General features: G+C 49.2%; 2 protein-coding genes and 1 long non-coding RNA gene across 10 annotated transcripts in view; 2 read left to right on the top strand and 1 right to left on the bottom strand.

Annotated features, from left to right (window-relative positions):
- The first annotated feature begins 2,703 nt into the window (after positions 1-2,703).
- Positions 2,704-11,058, top strand: CHRNA1 (cholinergic receptor nicotinic alpha 1 subunit). The gene is made up of 9 exons (XM_052676256.1): positions 2,704-2,753; positions 3,405-3,550; positions 3,672-3,716; positions 3,976-4,085; positions 4,204-4,399; positions 5,014-5,251; positions 6,283-6,506; positions 7,380-7,619; positions 9,084-11,058. The coding sequence occupies exons 1-9, from the start codon at positions 2,714-2,716 to the stop codon at positions 9,213-9,215; spliced, it is 1,371 nt and encodes a 456-aa protein (XP_052532216.1). The 5' UTR covers positions 2,704-2,713; the 3' UTR covers positions 9,216-11,058.
- Positions 8,098-15,040, bottom strand: LOC128077273 (uncharacterized). Of its 4 annotated transcripts, none has more exons than XR_008204912.1 (4): positions 14,809-15,040; positions 13,431-14,291; positions 12,396-12,552; positions 8,098-8,937 (listed from the first exon to the last, which is right to left on the bottom strand). It is a non-coding gene; the product is annotated as an uncharacterized LOC128077273 (long non-coding RNA). The 4 variants fall into 4 exon arrangements; XR_008204914.1 differs by lacking the exon at positions 14,809-15,040 and having other exon boundaries at positions 13,431-13,703; positions 14,193-14,802; XR_008204911.1 differs by lacking the exon at positions 14,809-15,040 and having other exon boundaries at positions 13,431-14,802.
- Positions 15,041-15,097: 57 nt separating this feature from the next.
- Positions 15,098-18,213, top strand: part of WIPF1 (WAS/WASL interacting protein family member 1) — a 48,760-nt gene continuing 45,644 nt past the window's right edge. For 2 of the 5 annotated variants that reach the window (XM_052676246.1, XM_052676251.1), the window contains exon 1: positions 15,098-15,207. The gene's annotated coding sequence lies outside the window, so the exon portion shown is untranslated. Of the gene's footprint in view, positions 15,208-15,671; positions 15,739-16,438; positions 16,557-18,213 lie in introns of those variants that run through there. The other 3 variants (XM_052676252.1, XM_052676250.1, XM_052676249.1) reach the window with 3 other exon arrangements.

Below are 18,213 nucleotides of genomic sequence, written 5' to 3'. Positions count from 1 at the left end.
ACTGGCACACCCCACCCTGCCCACTAACCCATGTTCCCAAGTGCCACATCACAGACTGTGCAGCCCGGCGCTCAGTTCCACCTGGACGGGCTGCTGGGCCACAGAGCCGTGCTGGCTGCAGCTGTATCCCAGCACCTTGCTGTTGTTATTTTAATGCGTTAGTTGTGGCCTTGCAAGTGTTTCTTCAGTTGAAGACATGGTGTTGGTTTTTCTGCTTCCTCGGTTACAACTTGTAAGCTTGCTGTTGTCCAATGAAGCAAACAAATGTGTCGGAGATCTTCCAGCCTGCAAGGGGGCAAAATCAACCTAAAGCGTGGCAGGTGAGAGGTGCACAACAGGGACTGCAGGAAGTCAGCATTTTCTATTAATTACCAAGAAAACACGGTACATGCGCTGGCAGAGCTCGCAAGGCGAGTGATAGGAGTGCATGTTCTGGCATGCAGTCAGCAGCTGCTGGGGCACACTGACAGGGCAGCGGGGCTGTGGGACCGAGCAGAGCTCACTGGGGCCTCTGGGCAGTCAGCAGTGCTTCCTGAGGTGAGATGGATGCTTTGCAGAGCGCTGCTGTGTGTGCTTTGCCACTCTGTAGTTTCAGAACTAGAAGAAAAATAAACTCACCTCTGTGTGTTTGCTCAGTTAATGCTGGCCATGAAAGACTTGCTGCCATGCTAGGTGCCATGGGGCTCCCATGGGGTCTTGGAGGCATTTGCAAGTGGCAGATATTATCCTGGCTGCATGGGGAGTATCTGGGGGCACGCCAGCAGTGACAGAGTGCAAAGGCTGTGCCAGTGGTCTCCTTGTGAGCCAGCACTCTGAAGAGCTCGTGTCCTAACAGAACTGAGGGAATATAACTATTCCTTCTGGACTGAATAGGTGAAGGTAACCAACGAAACACACTGCCCACACCACCGGCTCCCTTAATCCCAGCTGTGTGGTGGGGCTTCCCCAAAGCATCTGAAGGAAAGCTCTGAAGTCCAGCACATGGCCAAAACGTGATGCCCCTCACAGGAGTTGAGCAAGCTGCCTGCTTTGTGTAGAGCTGGAAGTAACAGTCTGCCCTGCAGTTACTCCAGCAGAGAGCCAAACCTTTTTTAAAAATAGTGTGTTCAAACCTGTAAGTGTGAACACCTGGAGATGCCCCTTAGGGTAAGTGCTGCCTGCGGTCCCACTTGGGAGAACTGCTGTATGATGTGGGATGCGAGTAAGGTGATACCGGGCCAGGCCAGTGGTGCTGATGGAGTTACAGAAGATGATTGGTATTCTTTAGATTAACCTCAGCCCCACATCCCCCATTGCGGCCTGCAGGCTGGTGGCAGGGTGCCCGTGGGCCGGCGCATTGCTGGCGGTGCTGCCGTGCCTGCAGCAGCTGCACATCGCCCTCCGCAATGGGATCAGGGACAATGGGAGCCGCAGGTGGAACGCAAGGCTGCAGTCATGGGGAGGTTTGATGTGAGGGTGAAATGTAAGCATGGAGGCTGGGTGTTGGTTAGTGGGAGGGAGTGTGAGAGGGGGAGGGATTTAAGAACAAAATACACATAAAAAAAGAAAATTAAGGCATCCATCATGGAGCAGCTGGCAGGCAGCACAGAGGACAGCTCTGAGAAATACAAATACAGCTGGTGTCACCCAGAGGCGAAGCTGGGAAAGCTTTATGTGGGAATGCTTTCTGAAAAGGGATGCTCAGGTCACCATGTGTGGTGGGTATGGCCAGGCAGCAGCCCATCTCCAGAGAAGGTATGAGGGAAGTGCAGAAGGATGGGCTGTGCAGTGCTCCCCAGGACATGATTGCAGCCCCCGTGGTTCGTGGCTATGGGGTTTTTTGGCAGAGCTCCGTGCTGTATGTAACAGAATGAGACTCATTCACCCAACTGCCTTCTGCCCTTCTCCAGTCCATTTTACAAATGCCACCAAAGCCCTTTCTCTCTCTGGCTTCTCCTCTAGGTTTAAAGGCTGTACTCGCACCTCGTATGGTCTTTGTTGTTTTCTCCTGTGTCTTTTCCATACCGCCCTTTGACCAGAACTATGAGCAGCACTCAGGACATCATGGATTTGTGCACCTGCCCTGCCATGGAAGACAGTCTCATTTCCCTACCCTTTGCCTTTGCACAGCTCAGTAAGTCCAGAGGCATCTATGGGAAGGTTCTCCCTTTCACTGCAGTTATTTAGGTTAGCTTGCAGCTCTCAAGACAGGGGCTCTACCCTGTGCCTCATAAGCACCCCAAGAGATTCTAGGTGATGGATATCTCTTGAATGTATTTATTCACTGCTCCAGAATTCCACCCATGAAGCAGAGGGAACAGCATCCCAGTGCCCGCACACAGCCGGTACGTGGTCAGGGTGCAGCAGGAACAGCAGCTGATCTGTTTGCCCTGGGAAAAAGGAAATCCCAAACTGGGCAAGCTGCTCCGGTCACAGAGTGATGTGTAGCCTTGTTCCCAGCTAGGGATGTCTGTTGTGTGGGGTTTTGTTTTTAACCACAGCTCACAGTGCCGCTCAGAAAAAAAAAGGCTTTTGGTGACCGTTAGGAGCCATCTGAGCGGTGCAATGCATTGTGCTGCCATTCCACAGCCGATGCGGCGGCCCTCAGCTGTCACGGCTGGAACAGGTGGTGTAAGGCAATCCCTGGGCAGTCGTGCTCCCCGCCCCCCGGGCCGACCTTAAAGGCGCTGTGTGCGCCCCGGCACGGCGGTGCTGAGAGGAGCGGGCTCAGGTGATGGAGCTCTGCCGTGTGCTGCTCCTGATCTTCTCCGCAGGTAAGTGGCACATTTTGGCAACCTCCTTGGGCTGGGTCCTCCCCGCGGGTGTGGGACTAAGGCTTTGCATGGGTGTTAGTATGAAGGTGTGATCTGGGAGCAGCTACAATATTTCTACTTTCAGACACCAGATATTTTGCAGTGAGGAGTTTGTTTTCATGTTTGCCATCTTTATGCCATGTGCCATTTACACTTATTCAAAATTTATTGCAAGATGTGTGGGAGGCTCTATCAAATGTGGCTTGACGTGCAAAATCTCATCAGCTGTGTGTTGACAAGGACACACAGTTGTTTTGCAGCTGGTTGTGTTGTACCAGGACAATTCTCTGTAAATCGTTCTTTAGAAGAATAATGACCTTGTTCTATGATGCTAGACCCTTTTCACTAAATCCCAGAAGTGAACTGAACTCCTGCCCAGCCATCAGAAGGCAGCAGTGTGAGGGGCTTTGGTTGGGCTAATGAAGCATAGCACAAAACCTGGCCTGACTGCCATGCTGCTCTAACAGCATGGGGAGGGAACCATGAATGACAAGGGGGCTTTGCAGAGAGCAGGATCTGGCTGGCCGCAGGTCTGCCTATGTGCAGCATGTCCCTGCGACAGCCCCGTGGTGCATCCCACCCCTCCCACTGATGCCATTTTGTTGCACACAGCCGGGCCGGCCCTGTGCTATGAGCACGAGACGCGCCTGGTCGACGACCTGTTCCGGGACTACAACAAGGTGGTGCGCCCTGTGGAGAATCACCGCGATGTCGTCGTCGTCACTGTCGGGCTGCAGCTCATTCAGCTCATCAATGTGGTAGGCAGTGGGCAGGCAGAGCCGCCGCTTTGCGTGCTATCACCAAATGGCGTCGTTCTCCTCCTTTAATCCCAATGCTTGCTTCTTGTGTTTCCTTTCTCTTTGTTTTTTTCCTTTCAAGGATGAAGTAAATCAGATTGTAACAACCAACGTACGCCTCAAGCAGGTAACCCTAAATATTGCTCCCATTCTTCCCACTCAAGTTAATAGGGACAGCCAGGTGTGAGCTACTTTTGGGGCACTCTGGACCAATTGGATTGAGTGTCTTAAACTGATATTTAATTTAGTGTGAGAACAAAAATGAGCTGGAGGGCCAAATAGGATGTGTTGATACTTTCCTGCACAAAGCAAGGAGGCAAGTGTCCCTAGGAAGTGTCAAGTGGCACTGGAAGAAGTTCTCAGCAGCTGCAATCCTCCCTTTGCAGCAATGGACAGACATCAACCTGAAGTGGAACCCAGATGACTATGGTGGCGTGAAACAAATCCGCATCCCATCAGATGACATCTGGCGCCCGGATCTTGTCCTTTATAACAAGTAAGCAGCAGGGAGCAGAGCTGGTGGGACCAGAGCCTGGGCAGTGGCTGCTTTGCCTGCTCAGCCTGGCTGCCCTCAGGCCACCGGGCAGCTGCAACCATCCTTCTTCCTTCCGCAGTGCGGATGGTGATTTTGCCATTGTTAAATACACCAAGGTCCTTCTGGAACACACAGGAAAGATCACCTGGACACCTCCTGCTATCTTTAAAAGTTACTGTGAAATTATAGTCACATACTTCCCGTTTGATCAGCAGAACTGTAGCATGAAGCTGGGAACGTGGACGTATGATGGTACAATGGTGGTTATCAACCCGGTAAGCAATAATTTGGTAATTGGAAAAAGCAGCAGAGACTTGGGTATGTTTTTAGGCACTTCTCTGGTTTAAAAGGGAATATAATCTTGGTGTGACTGAAGAACAAGATACTACCAGTATAATGTAAAAGCTCCATTTGTAAGTGTCGTACAAAACTGCCCAGTTTGACTTGTAAAATTCTATTTACACTTACTTCCCATGCTTCTTCTTCCCCAAACATTTTGCCTGCCTATCCTTTTTACAACCTTATGCCACTGTTTCTGGTGGTGCCCATTCTGCTTTTGTTTTCCTTGTTGTGTGGGGGTGATTTTTCTCTGCTCATGACTTTTCTTACTTTCTGCCTCTTAGGTATGTCTTCCATCTGTAAATATTTAAGTGGTCTTTCCTGTTAGCAGAGTATCCCTAACTCCTTCTATAAAATATTTAGTTGAACCTGGCTCAAAGGATGATGTAAGGAAAAATTACATAAGAATAGATGTTCAAGTCACAAAAACGCACAAAGCACGTCAGTGATTGCAAATTCTGTTCCTGAGAGACCACACTATGTGAGTTTGTTCAGAATGTCTAGTATGAATAATGCTTTGGCCTGTGGTGTTGTGTTTATTTGCTGTCAGGAGAGCGATCGCCCCGATCTGAGTAACTTCATGGAGAGTGGTGAGTGGGTGATGAAGGACTACCGTGGCTGGAAGCACTGGGTTTACTACGCCTGCTGCCACGACACTCCCTACCTGGACATCACGTACCACTTCCTTATGCAGCGCCTGCCGCTCTACTTCATCGTCAACGTCATCATCCCCTGCCTGCTCTTCTCCTTTCTGACAGGGTTTGTTTTTTATCTACCCACAGATTCAGGTATGTGAGGTTAGTCATTCTACTGCCGTAGAAATTGCTCTTCTAACAAGTTCTGGAGAAATTTGGAGTGCTTGCAGGCAGCAGCCAACTTGAAGGCCTGCATGTGCTAAACTGGTGCTTCAGCTCAAAACAACAGCTGTAAACATTCTGCAAATTAAACTGAAACTATTCACATGGACAAATTGGGTGGATTTCCCATGGAAAACGCTGGTTAACTATCCAGTTGACTAATGCAGAGCAAAGATTTGGCTAGCTGATGTTCTGATTTTGTCCCTCAGCCCAAAATGTTTGGATGTCAAACAGTACCTGAGCACACTGTGTTGGAGCAGAGACCTTGTGGTTAGTGCACACTTGCGAGCTCACTGACACAGAGTAATTCTGGCCTCTTCTGGCCTGCTTCATCTCTGCTGAGCAGTTCTGTTGCAGAAAGCTTGTGCTCCCTGCAACCATTTCCTATGCTTTATTCATTTTACATTGGCATCAGCTTTTCACCCTGCTTAATTGCGTTGAACCTCTTCTGTGGAAGACCTCCAATTCACAGATTTTTGGTGGAGAACTTTACATGAAGTTGAAGCAGATAGGAAAAAAACTCTCCGCCTTCTGGTTCAGTTCTGATGCCCTACCTACTGAAAGCTGATCCCTGGCGCCAGATGCACATTTTGTCAGCTCAGGTTGTGCTGAGGCAGCCAGCCCCAGGAGGCTATGGAGTCATTAACCAGGTGCATGCACCTCATCAATCAAATCCCACAGTCCACGGGGTGCTCCTGGCAAAGAAGCTTTTTGCACACACCACCTGTACGTCAGTCCAGTTGTACCTGGTGATTTCTATGCCAGTGCAGGTGCTGGTGGTGTGTGAGGGGCTCAGGTCTGGCCAGATTCAGTACTGTTTTGGGAGCTAGTAAAATAGGAGCATTCTGGATTCATGAAAAGCACATGTGTGTGAATAGCCATCGTCCACAAGCAAGCTTCTCAAACTAAGCACTGAATAATATCTACATACCCAGTGATGTTGTCTTCTTTTTGCATTGCAGGTGAGAAAATGACCCTCAGCATCTCTGTCTTGCTGTCACTGACTGTGTTCCTGCTGGTCATCGTGGAGCTGATTCCTTCTACCTCCAGCGCAGTGCCTCTGATAGGCAAATACATGTTGTTTACCATGGTGTTTGTCATCGCTTCCATCATTATCACTGTCATCGTCATCAACACCCACCACCGCTCTCCCAGTACTCACACCATGCCACACTGGGTCAGGAAGGTGAGCTCCAAGGCTTTGTGTTTCTTCTTTTCCACAGAGTAGCGTGTGTTTTGTTGGCAGATTTTCTCCTCAAGGTCAGCAAGAATTAAAGAATCATAGAATTCTGTCATAGAATTTCTTAGATTGGATGAGACTTTAAGGATCATTGAGCTCCAATCCCCTGCCATGGATAGGGTTGCCTCTCACCAAACCAGGCTGCCCAGGGCCTCATCCAACACAGGGAACACAGGGATCGGGACATCCACAGCCTGGCTGCTCCTTTATGTGACAAAACTGCCCACTGGATAGAGCCTTGCAGGGAATGGATGAGGCAATACAGGGGCAGCTGATGGTATAGGGAGAGGAAAGTAGGTCAGTTGGGCTCAAGTGATCTTACTGGTCTAATGATCTCTGTGACTCTAGGACACTTCTGCCTGCCAGAGGACAGGCCCTTCAGGTCATGCAAATTGCATTGTAATAGCGAAGTCAAGCAAAAGCAGCTAAGAGACACCCCTCAAAGTGCATTGCCTAAACCAGGCCCCTAGGGTGTGTGTCCCAAGTTGGATGGGCTCAGTCAGCTGGCAGCAGTGTGAACCTGACCAGTGGTGGTACAGCCCAGATTTGTATGTATAGAATACACAGATAGGCAAAGCTGCTTTTGGAGAGCACAAGGCAGGCCATGGGGTGACCCTGCCTGCCCCAGGACATGAGGCAGACAAAAGTACGGTGTAAATGTGGCACATGGCATGACATACTCCAAAGTGGAATTTCTAGTGAGTCCAGGAGAGGAAGTTATCTGCGACTGGCGTAGCTCCCCTCTGTTTATTGCAGAGCTGCATCTGCACAGCAGCCCCTCCAAACAGGAGTATTCCTCTTCTGCCTCTTTTTTTCCAGATCTTTATTGACACAATCCCAAACATCATGTTTTTCTCTACAATGAAACGACCATCCAGGGATAAACTAGACAAGAAAATTTTTGCAGAAGATATTGATATTTCTGAAATTTCCGGGAAGCAAGGTCCTGTGCCTGTCAATTTCTACTCCCCACTTACCAAAAATCCAGATGTGAAAAATGCTATAGAAGGAATCAAATACATTGCGGAAACGATGAAGTCAGACCAAGAATCCAGTAATGTAAGGCATTCTTTTTGCATGATTCATTTCTTGCTCTCATACTGCTACATCTTTTTTTTTTTTTTTTTTTTTTTTTTTTTTTTTTTTTTTTTCCAGTTACCCAGGCATCACAAAAACACTCCAAATCTTGTTTTGGCTTTAGCAGGGGACAGTCTCCTGCCTGTGGTGTGGTCATTAAGGAGTAACAGATAATTGTCACAAGTGGTAAATGAATCTCAGTTTGAAAACAAGGAGAAAGAAAAGTGGTTTTCTTAACAGGGTGTGTGAAGCCACAGAGATGGCACATGAGTAGCAAAGCAGTTTGTTACCAGAACTGTAACCAGAACTGTAACCAGAACTGTAACCAGAACAGTAAACAGAACTGTAACCAGAACTGTAAGCAATTCCATAACACGTTCCTCCTGTCCCCTGCTTGGGCATCTTCCCACAGGGATAAGGGCCTTCCTTGCTTTTGAAAAGCCAGAAGGTAGCACAGCTGCAGAATTCAAACGTAGTTTTATTTGAGAAACCTGAAGTGTGACTTGCAGATAATAATTCCAGTTTTGATAAGGATTTGTGTCAATCCATGTATGCTACAAGCAGTCCCTGCAAGTGAGACAACACATCATGAGTTGCTGTGATTACTGACTTTTTCCACATTACAAGTCAAAGGAAGGATAAATGCGTGCAGAGTCACATATGGCAGTTTTCCACAGGAAAGCCTAGCTCTGCCTCCTCTGAGCACGTTCAGTGCAATTAACCCCCTCTTTCATTTCAATTTTTGCAGCTCACACAGCTTGTAAATGGATAACTCAGGATCAGTTCTTCACCTTTCTTATTGCTGTTTAGCAGCGGATGCCCAGTGGTGACAGGCTGCAGGTGGGGAGGGACCTCTGTGGGACAATAATCCGGCCTCTCCTTCACCCAGGCAGAATTTACACCACAGTGTTTGTTCCTGTGGCCACGTTCCAGCAGCGTGTAAATGGCTCCGGTTGGAGTCTCATGTTCCCGGTGGCTCCTCTGCAGATCAAGTGCTACCTTCAGCAGGGCTGGCATGGTTTCAGTGCCTCTGGGCTCTGCTTCCTTCTGCGCATACGAGGAGGGTCTTTGGTTACTGGCAAGTGCTCCCATCGGAAGTGGAGCCAGCTGTTTGTGTCATCTAGACTTTACTGATATCACTTTCAGAGGAATTCAGAAGTCGCATTCCCAAAATAAACCAAAGGCCGTGGCTTCTGAAGGCTGTCACAGCATTGCCTTTGCTTACAAGTCACCTCAAAGCACTCCCGATTAGCAGTCTACTCTAGATGGATTCCAGCAGCTTCTTCCACTTGTGGTGCACCTAAGGCAAAAGTAGAGGGAGATTAGGGATGGGACGTGTTGGTCCTTAGAGCAGAGTTACAGGGTGGAAATGTGCTCTGGCCCAATCATATTCATAACAAATGCAGCTCTGCAGAAATCTTACTGTCTCCTTTCTTTCTTCTTCAGGCGGCTGATGAGTGGAAGTTTGTTGCAATGGTGCTCGATCATCTTCTCCTCGTAATATTTATGCTAGTCTGCATTATTGGAACATTAGCTGTATTTGCTGGTCGCCTTATTGAATTAAATCAGCAAGGATGAACATCAAATGGAAACTATTCACTGCCTGGGCTGGGACTGGAAAGCATCTTAACTGCTAAAACCTGGCCAGCCATGGAAGTTCCCCTGGGACCGAGCAGAGATACTAAAATGTGCTTAGCACTTCAGAGCTTCTGCTTGGTGCTGTTTCACTGCCAAAATGACACGCTTGCTCTACTGCTAGGCTGAATGGCTGTCAGCCAGATTTGGGTCCATTTTACCATTTATTAGGAATGTTAACATGTTAATAAGACCATCTGACTTTGTTATCCACAAATATGATTCTAGTGACATCAATAGCAATAATATGTTCTATCTGAGCTGCAAATCTGTATTCAGCTTTAGAGCAGCTTTCAAGCTGGTTTCAATTATCTGCTCTGTGGTTTTTGTACTGGCAGTGCCACAAATGCTTCTTGTAACACAGGCTGTAGCCAGCAGAAGTGTCTCAAGCTCCTTGGTAAAGCATCTGATTTCTGTGTACAAATCAGAAGTGATCGACTCTCATGTGTCAATCTGCAATCTCTTAACTTGCAGAACTCTTGGTCCAGCATAGAGGGAATGTTCCTTGTTGTGAAATGGATCCACTGCTGTTTCTTGCTATGCAGGCCCAGGGTAAAGGACACGTTGAAGATTTTTCACCCTTCTTTATCATTGAGCTCTGCTCTGTGGCCACACAACTGTCATGCAGACTGAGAGCAAGCCTACCTCAGTGTCCCTCTTCACACTGAGCGATGAGCATTGCGAGCAAGTTTTGCCTTTGGGGGTGCTCAGTACTATAACTTAACCGCACCTCTGCTCCCTGAAAAGCACCTCCTGCCCTGCTGGAATGCATTATGAGCAGCAGGCCGGCACGGCACAGCACTGCAACGACCGCTTCCGATGCAAGTGCGTATGACGAAAGGATCGGACCTCCCCCCACATCCGCCGATTCAACCGAGCTTCCTTCAAACGTTGAGCAGCAGCTCACTCTAGTGACAAAAGCGGGTAGTTGCTTTCGCCCAAAAACTTCTGATACTGCAATGGTGGTGGTTGGTTATTTTGTCTTTTGGGTTTTTTTTAGTAAATAAGACTAAAAGTTTTTAGTCAACCCAAGGAACAAGCCTATGTCTGTTTCACTAGTACAGTGTAGAAGTTCGAGTAGTTCTGCCTATTATTCTTAAAAACAGATAAGCACAAATGAAGCAAATGATACAAATCACCCATCTTTCCAAGCTCGCTGTTCAAACCAGGACTACTCTGCTGTCAATTGCTGTGTGTTTAATAAAATGACATGTTTTATGTTTGTGCTCTACAAGAATGTGTCGTGTCTGCAGAGGTCAGGCATTTGAAACCCTCAGTGGGGGAAATCAGGCAGTTGAGTAACATTTCTGTTCGTGCATAGGGCAGCTTGGGAATGTTTTGCTGAGCTGCAGTCCTCACCAAAACACTTTGTGCAGGTCGGTCAACCACTTGTAGCACTCTGCTCACTTGTAGCACTGTGCTTGGCTCTTTGGGTTTTGACTTTGGTAATCTTTGCCTCCCTGGATGATCATTAACGTAAACAATGGCTGGAGATGCGTGCTGAGGTAAACCCCTGCTGACAGATGAAGAGCTTGCTGCAGCTCTGCTTAATTTCAGTGAAGCTTCCTTCCAGCCCTTGGATGAAGCTATGGAGCTCACAAGCTTGTCAGGAGCTGAGCTGTAGTGTAGCAGTGCCTGTGATGCTGCTTATGTTGGGAGATGGTGATTGGTACTGAAGTGGCAGGACAATCCTTTTAAGGGAACCTATAGTTGAATTTTGGAGTTAAAAACAAACAAGTAACAAGATCTGTGGGTAAGTAGCTGCATTACCTCTGTTAGGTTTCCTTGAGGCATCCCTTTGGGTAGTTGTCTCAAAATTCCATCTGTGTGAGTGTGTGCTCACGACTCTAGCTCTGGCTCCCTCTACACACAGCTAGCTGCCATGTTGTAGTCATTTCCTTTCCCTTCCTCAAAGAAACTTCAGAAATTACTTATGTAAAATTTTACATATTACCTATGTGAAAATTTTTATTTGTGATAGTTTGTTCTGTCTTAGAGGCACAGTAAACCTCCTGCCTTCCTATCACACAGTCTTGATGAACTGGGCATGTCTCAAAGGTGTGGCACTGAGGGGAAACAGCAAATACTTTCTCTTCCTGGGTAGCAGAATCTGTCCCCTGCCTCTCTGTGCAGCCAGTCCTCCAAACATCAACAGGGCACCCCAGGGGGAAGCTTACATGCACCTTTTTTTTTTTTTTTTGCTTTGAATACTCAGATTGTGCAAGCCACCTTTCATGTTTGTTCTATCTCACCTTCATGATAACGTTTCTCTTAGGTATCACTGATAGCCTCTGTTATTAATATCCATCTACTGAAACACCCTTACCCGCATGCAGTCTGTCTTGTCTGCTACTGTCCTTTTCAAGTGTCAGCATGCCTATGTATCTGTTGGAACAGTACATTTGGAGCTTGTAGATGGGCTGTCTCAGCCGCTGTCAAAGCTAATTTGCCATTTATGCTTAAGTACATGTTGCCTGACAACTTCTCATTTGCAGCACTGTAGCCTCTCCCTGCCCCTGTAGCACTGAGCTGTAGGCTCTTCCACTTGTGTCTCACCAGAGCTCCAGGCAGGGGGCCCTGGGCACCACCTGGGCAATCACGTGTTGCTCTGCTGCCCCATGGCCCAACAAGCAAATTTAAATTTCAGATCTGAGCTTCAACTAGCAACTCTACTGATATGTGGCTTCACTGATTGTGACATTTCTCTAGTAAGTGCAAGAAGTAATGCCATCCAAGCGTTGTGGCATTGCACTGAGCAGCCCCAGTTTAGCTGAAGGTTGGTGTTACCTTCTCCCTCTTTTAGCTGCCAGTTTCCTGCTGCTAGAAGTGGTTTTGTTCACTTTGATCTTGTGGATAGCACCCTATTTATAGCCTTAATAGAATGGCTCTCTGGAACATCTCCATCTTCTTAACTCCGATTCTCTTTGCAATTTTTTAACAGTTTGGCAATTAACTTTCCCCTTCGCATCCCTTTAGCTGACCTTCAACTACTCTCTACTGTATCATCGACAATTCGCCCTCCGAGCTGCAGTCATCCCAAATTTCTTTCCCCTTTTGTACTTGCACAGCTTGGGAGACTTGACTCTTCTGAGGGGGTTAGTTGAATTTTTAGAAGTCCATTACCTTGTACCGGTTCCAAGGGAGTAATTTCACCTCTGCATGAGTCCGTAATCAGAACGGGCTGCTGCTCTCTATCGGCACCAGGCAGATGAGCCAAATGTGGTGGCCTTGTTCTGTCTGTTCAGCCAGCTGCATCTTGGCTGCTCAAAGCATAACTGAGCTGTTAACAGAGCAAACAGAAAAATGACATTTCCCAAACTCTAAATGCTTGATTGTGAGCAGGCATCTGCCAGATCTGATCATTCCCCCCACACTTACACTTCGGGTTCTGCTACCTCTTTGCAGTCTGAGAGTTTTTAAGCAAAGGGATTATTTATTTTTTCAGGCCACCATAAGAGAATGTAAGTACTTGTTTTCCTGCAGGCTGTGAGCTGCTGCCAGCCCCCTCGCTGCAGCCCTCTCCCCATGAGAGCAGTGTGAGTTTCACCAGCACGCTGACTCAGCAGTTCCTGTTTCCACAGCTGAAGCAAACCACAGGGGCAGGGGACAGCAGGGTGAGAGCATGAGGTAGGCCTGCAGAATGCAGAACATTGTGCTGCTGTTGGGTGAAGGACATATCCTACACCCCTGGAAAGTTTGCTTTCTTGTATGGTAGTGTATGAGATGTTGCCTTTGAAGTCATCAGCAGTTTGGCACATCAGAAATGTTTGTGAGAGCAGCCACTTTTAAAAGTTTGCTGTATGCGGTCTCAGTTACATACCTTGTGTTTTTATATGCTAACTAGGGCTGGATAAAGTCTAGTCTAGTCTGGATAAAGGGCTGTCAATTCCTCCCCACTTAATTTTGTTCCCTCCCTGAAAAATGGTTGTTGTGTGTTTTGTCCTCATTGTGAAACTGGAGCAAAGTCTCCCAGGCTTCTCTCATGAATGAGGTTTAGATACAGGCTTGCAAGAGAGCTCTGGAGCACCTTCCCCTTTCTGGAAATCAAGTCTCAGCTACAGGCAATCACACCCTGCTTTGCAAAAGATTCTCTAAGCAATCACCCTTCAGTTCCTGCTGAAGGATAAAGGGCAGGCATGACTATGGAGAGCAACCAACCTGCATGGATTCATTCCTCAGGGCCCTGCTGAGTCCAGCTGGGCTGCAGGGGCTACCTGCAGTGCATCTGATGGAGCTGAGCAAGGATGGGGGCAGGTTCATATGTTACCACAGTGCATGCCAGGCTGACCAGCGATCAAGACTGCAGAGGAGCTCCTTGGTTATGGCAGCAGTGTGAGGACCAATCACTTGGTGGGCTCCACAAAAGGAGAGGACACTGTCCTTCAAGGGCTGTTACTATGTCCCTCACTCCTGTGCAGATCTTCTTCACAGCTGGCAAACAAGCATATCTGGGTGAGCTCTTCTTTGATATCCCTTACAAAGCTTGGAATAAACACATCAATGATATTTCTTTACTACCTAGCCAAAAGGAAACTGCTTGCCTGTATGTGACTTCAGAACTGTTTTCAGCTAACCAATGACCCGAATGCAGGATGCAGCATTTAGGAACCCCATGTGGATTTGTGAGCCCCTTTGGAGAACTTTAGGTCTGTGTTTCCATAAAGGCAGTAAGCGTAGACTACCTGCAGCTTTCCCATTTGTGAGCTCCATAATTTTTGCTTGCAAACTAATCTAGGTCACGTACGTAGGGCAAAGGAGGGTAGAGGAAAAAGATAAAACCACGGTACCTGTTTTTTTGTCTTGTAGTGCCCCAAGCATGCAATGACACAAAAACAAAGACATGACCTACATAAAAGGCTGGCAGTGTTTGAAGTCTTACACCAAATGCAAATCAGCAACGATTTGGTGAGCACATCTCACCTTAACACTGTCTTTGCACCTTGTAATCTCTTGGTCAAAAACAAAAAGCAGATCGTAAGAGGTTGGCTCAGCATGCAGATTGCTCAGGCTTTGACCTTGCTGGAACATATTGCGACAGAGAAATTAAGAACAAACTCCAGTTTTTCAGGACACCTGTCCATAATATCCTGTTTTAGACAGCGGTGTTATGCAGCTGCTGAACTGAACTGTGGTCATGCACGGGCTAAATAAAAACCATGAAATGCCTCCAAGATGTGAAAGGCATGCAGGATGAGTAATGGCTCCAGCAGGCACCCACAGCTACACAGCTACAGTCCTGCTGCCATGCAGAATACACCCCTATCCCTGAGCTGCTCCATCGCCTATGCTTTGCTCATTTTTTTCATTCAAGAGTTCAGCACTGCACCCAAAGACATTAACAGAAGTTTTCTTTCTAGTTAGGTCACACTTAGAAGGAATAGGAAACAGCCTCTATCACTTGCCTGGCAAATCCATTTCTGTGTGAGTTAATTGAGATAAGAAGCACAGATCCCTTTGAGGGCATCATGCGGAGAGAAGTAATTGACCTTCCCACACCTCTGCATACTGCAGGTCTTAATAGGGATGCAGCAAGTACCTCTATTCACTGTTTAATGACGCCTGCACTCCTCTGCCCGTCCCTGCCGTGCCGCGGCCGCTCCCCAGCCTCGCCGATCGCCATCAGGGCGGCAGGGCACCGCGGGAGGCGACGGGGCAGCTGCGACTAGCGCTCGGCCCCCACCCCGGGGAGCCCGCAGCGCCGGCTGCCTCGCAGCCCTTTCCCCGTCCCCGCGCACCCGGCTCCGGCCTGCCCGCCGCCCTCCCGCTCTCCGTCCGGGGCCGGGGCCATGTGCAGCGCACGGGGCTGCGGGGAGCGGCGCCCCAGAGCCGCGGCGCGGCGCTTCCTGCCGCTATAAATAGCGCCCGGCCCAACATGCCCCGGCCGCGCTGCGGCTGGAGTGCCGCCGGCAGCCGCCGCCTCGCCCGACGGAGCGCGGTAAGGGGTGCGGGGAGCGGACCGGGCAGGGGCTCCCCGGCGGCGGCCCCGCTCGGCGCCCCGGGGTAAACAAGGCGTGGCGAGCCGGGAGCCGAGGCTCGCTTCGTGCTTGCTCTCTCCCTCTCTGTCTCTTTTCTTCCAGACTGCTCTGTCTCGGGCTCGGACGCGCTCTGCCTTCTGAAGCTGTTCAAGCTCTTCCTCTGTGCGCCCGGCTGGCATCCCTCCCCGCTTTCCTCTGGCTTTCCTTCGCTCCCCGGGTTGGAGAATGGCGTGGGACGAGGCCGGGCCTCCGGGAGCACCCCGGTCCCTGCGGGCCGTGGCTCTGCCCGGCCCCGGGGGCGGCGGGTGGTCGGTCCGGCGGCGGAACGGCTGGGGGCGGCACCCGGCACGTGCCCCGAGCTGCTGCACCCTGCGGGGTGACATCGCGGCCGGCGGGTACAGCGGGAGCTCGGAGCGGGGGCAGTGCCCGAGGGTCCCGCACACAGAGCGGGCCGGGGGTCGCTGTGGAGGAGCCGGGCTTGCAGACCTCACGTAAGCAGTCCTAAAGTGTTAGCTTAGCCCTCCTCCAGGCTGTGTGGCCCCGCTGCCCTGTGGTTCCTGCCTCTCAGGAAAACCCCTCCTGTAAGGCAGGGCTGTCCCTCCTCTGCGTGCACTCCTCGTTGCTACCACGTGCTCTTCCTGGGCCTCGGCACTGAAAAATGGCACAGAGCTCGCCTCTGGCGCTGAGTAGCATGTGCCTATCCAGAATCTGCAGCGAGGTAGCTTCAAATTGTTTCTTTATTTTTGTGGTGTGCTGTCAAAGAAAGGGTTGTTATCGGGGGCTGCTCTTGGCCTTCCTGGTCTCCAGAGGGTGGGCAGCACGCAGGGTGTGAGGGGGGGGCAGAGTGTGCTGCCCTCTTCCACCTCCATCTTTCCCTGTCCACAGGCAAGGCTTGGATTTTGTGTGGAGATATTCTGCCCTCACCACCCACAGGCACCCAGCTGAGCAGCCCTGGCTTAAGGAATGGTGTGAGAGGCAGCTGTGCTGGCAGCATGGCTGAGGGGAAAGCTGCCTGATCTCACGCACTGGGCAAAACGGTGCGTGGTGCTGCTGCTGCTTCTGGAAGAGCACGGAGGATCTTCTGCTGCGTGCTCCTCTCTGCCAGAGCAGGGCCTGGAGTGCGTAAGGAGGAAATGCAACTGCTGCAGAGCACTTCTGCCCGCTGTGCTGCTGGAGCACGTGAGGGGAGGGAGGGACAGGGCGGTCCAGGAAGAGTGCAAGAAGGCAGGGAGCGGAGAGAACATGCTTACATGCACATCATTTAAGGGTTGTTTAACAAGAGTGACGGCAGCAAGCCTAAGACTGGGAGGTTGTATTTCTGAGTCTTTGTTACTGCTCCTCCTACTGCTTTTAGCTCCTCTGGTGCTATGTGTGTCCTGGGCTCCTCAGTACCCTCTGACTCCAGCAGAACATTGCCCTTAGCCCATCCGTGTGCATGGGATTGCCCTGCAGCCCCTCACATGGAGACTAATGTTCCTGCAGCTGCTTCCTTAAGAATGGTGAGGGATGTGCTGTCCCTAGCTGGTCTCTGGATGCAACTGGGTGTACTTACACAGCTCACGGTGGAGCTGAGGGACTGCTATCTCTGTTCTCCCTTATCTCCTTCTGCTGCTCACCTGCCCTTGTTCTGTGCCACAGCTATCTGTGGGTGTGCTGACAGGTTCAGCAGTCCAGGGTAATGCTGCCCAGAAAGGAGATGGGAGGAGGAGTGGCTCTCCCAGCCTGGGCTGCCTCTTGCTCTGACAGCACTCCTGTCTGTCTGGCTGACACTGCTGCTTTCTAGCTCTACTGAAATTGTACTTCTTACAGCATTGCATTGCTCTCTTGATGGCAACAGGCAGCAAGATGTTGTCTGTGGGGCTGTGTGCTACAACACTGCTGTAGCTGTTGTTTCTATTTTCTTATATTTTTGAGAAACCTGGAGTCATTACAACACTGCATTGGGATATTAATGCTTTTTCGCTTTTTCTTATGCAGCAGAGGCAGAAATGGAAATGTTCCTTTAGAGGAGTGAAAGGAACAGTTTCCTAACTATAGCCTTCGCACCAGATGCCTTCCAGCCTTCTCAGTGAAGGTTGCTGAGTGGCAATGCTGATAGCTTTGTGAAGGAGCTGCTTTTCAATATTGCTCTCCATTACTGACAGTGCAATTAGTTTTAACAGCCATTTGCTTTCTGGTTCACTTGTGTAAACACCAGGCTTTTCTTGGCGGAGGAAAAGAGAACATGTTGGTGTTGTCTGATAAATGTGACGTGAGGACAGAACTTCATAGGTTTCCTTTCACAGCAGCATGTTGTTCTTGGGATGTACGTGTGTATATAAGTGTGTGTATATATATTTATATACACACAGTGGTAAAATGTCTCTGCACAGCCATTAGAAATGTTCTAAGCTCTTACTATGCTAAATCTTATCTAGATAATTGACATGCTTAGGAACCATGAGAAGTAAGGAAGCAGTGGCAAGGGTAGGGGAATTTCTTTACGGTTTGTGCTCTTGCCAACATGAATGTCTTAATTGTGGCAAGTTCACAACAGTATGAAACCTTGTGAAAGTTCAAATCTAGTGAAATGCTTCTGTGTTCTTTCTACAGACTTCTCTTATTCTTGGTTCTAATGCAAATGCTTTTTCTTCATGTGGTGCACTCTGACACTTGGCCAATAGCATCCACTGCCATGAAGGATGGGCAGGTCTCCTGGTTTAAAACTCGTGGCTCCAGCTGTGTTTGAGCTGGATAGGGTGGAGGCAGTGTTCCTTATGTGGGGAGAAAGGTGGGAATGTTGGAGGTAGCCACAAATCTTCAAGAGAGCTGTTTGCTTTGGGTGCTGTTGACTGTGTAACTACCTGCATTCTCGTTAGCTGCTGGCCTCACAGGTGTACATAGAAATCCATCTGTTGCTGAGTAATGACTGTGGAACTGTTGGTCAGCAAATACCCCCAAAAAAGGATGGTTTAAAAACAAAATTT

Source organism: Tympanuchus pallidicinctus, unplaced genomic scaffold, assembly GCF_026119805.1.
Source record: "Tympanuchus pallidicinctus isolate F22 unplaced genomic scaffold, pur_lepc_1.0 scaffold15, whole genome shotgun sequence".
NCBI lineage: Eukaryota > Metazoa > Chordata > Aves > Galliformes > Phasianidae > Tympanuchus > Tympanuchus pallidicinctus.
The sequence above is the reverse complement of the archived record's forward strand: the minus strand, read 5'-3'. Positions and strand labels throughout refer to the sequence as shown.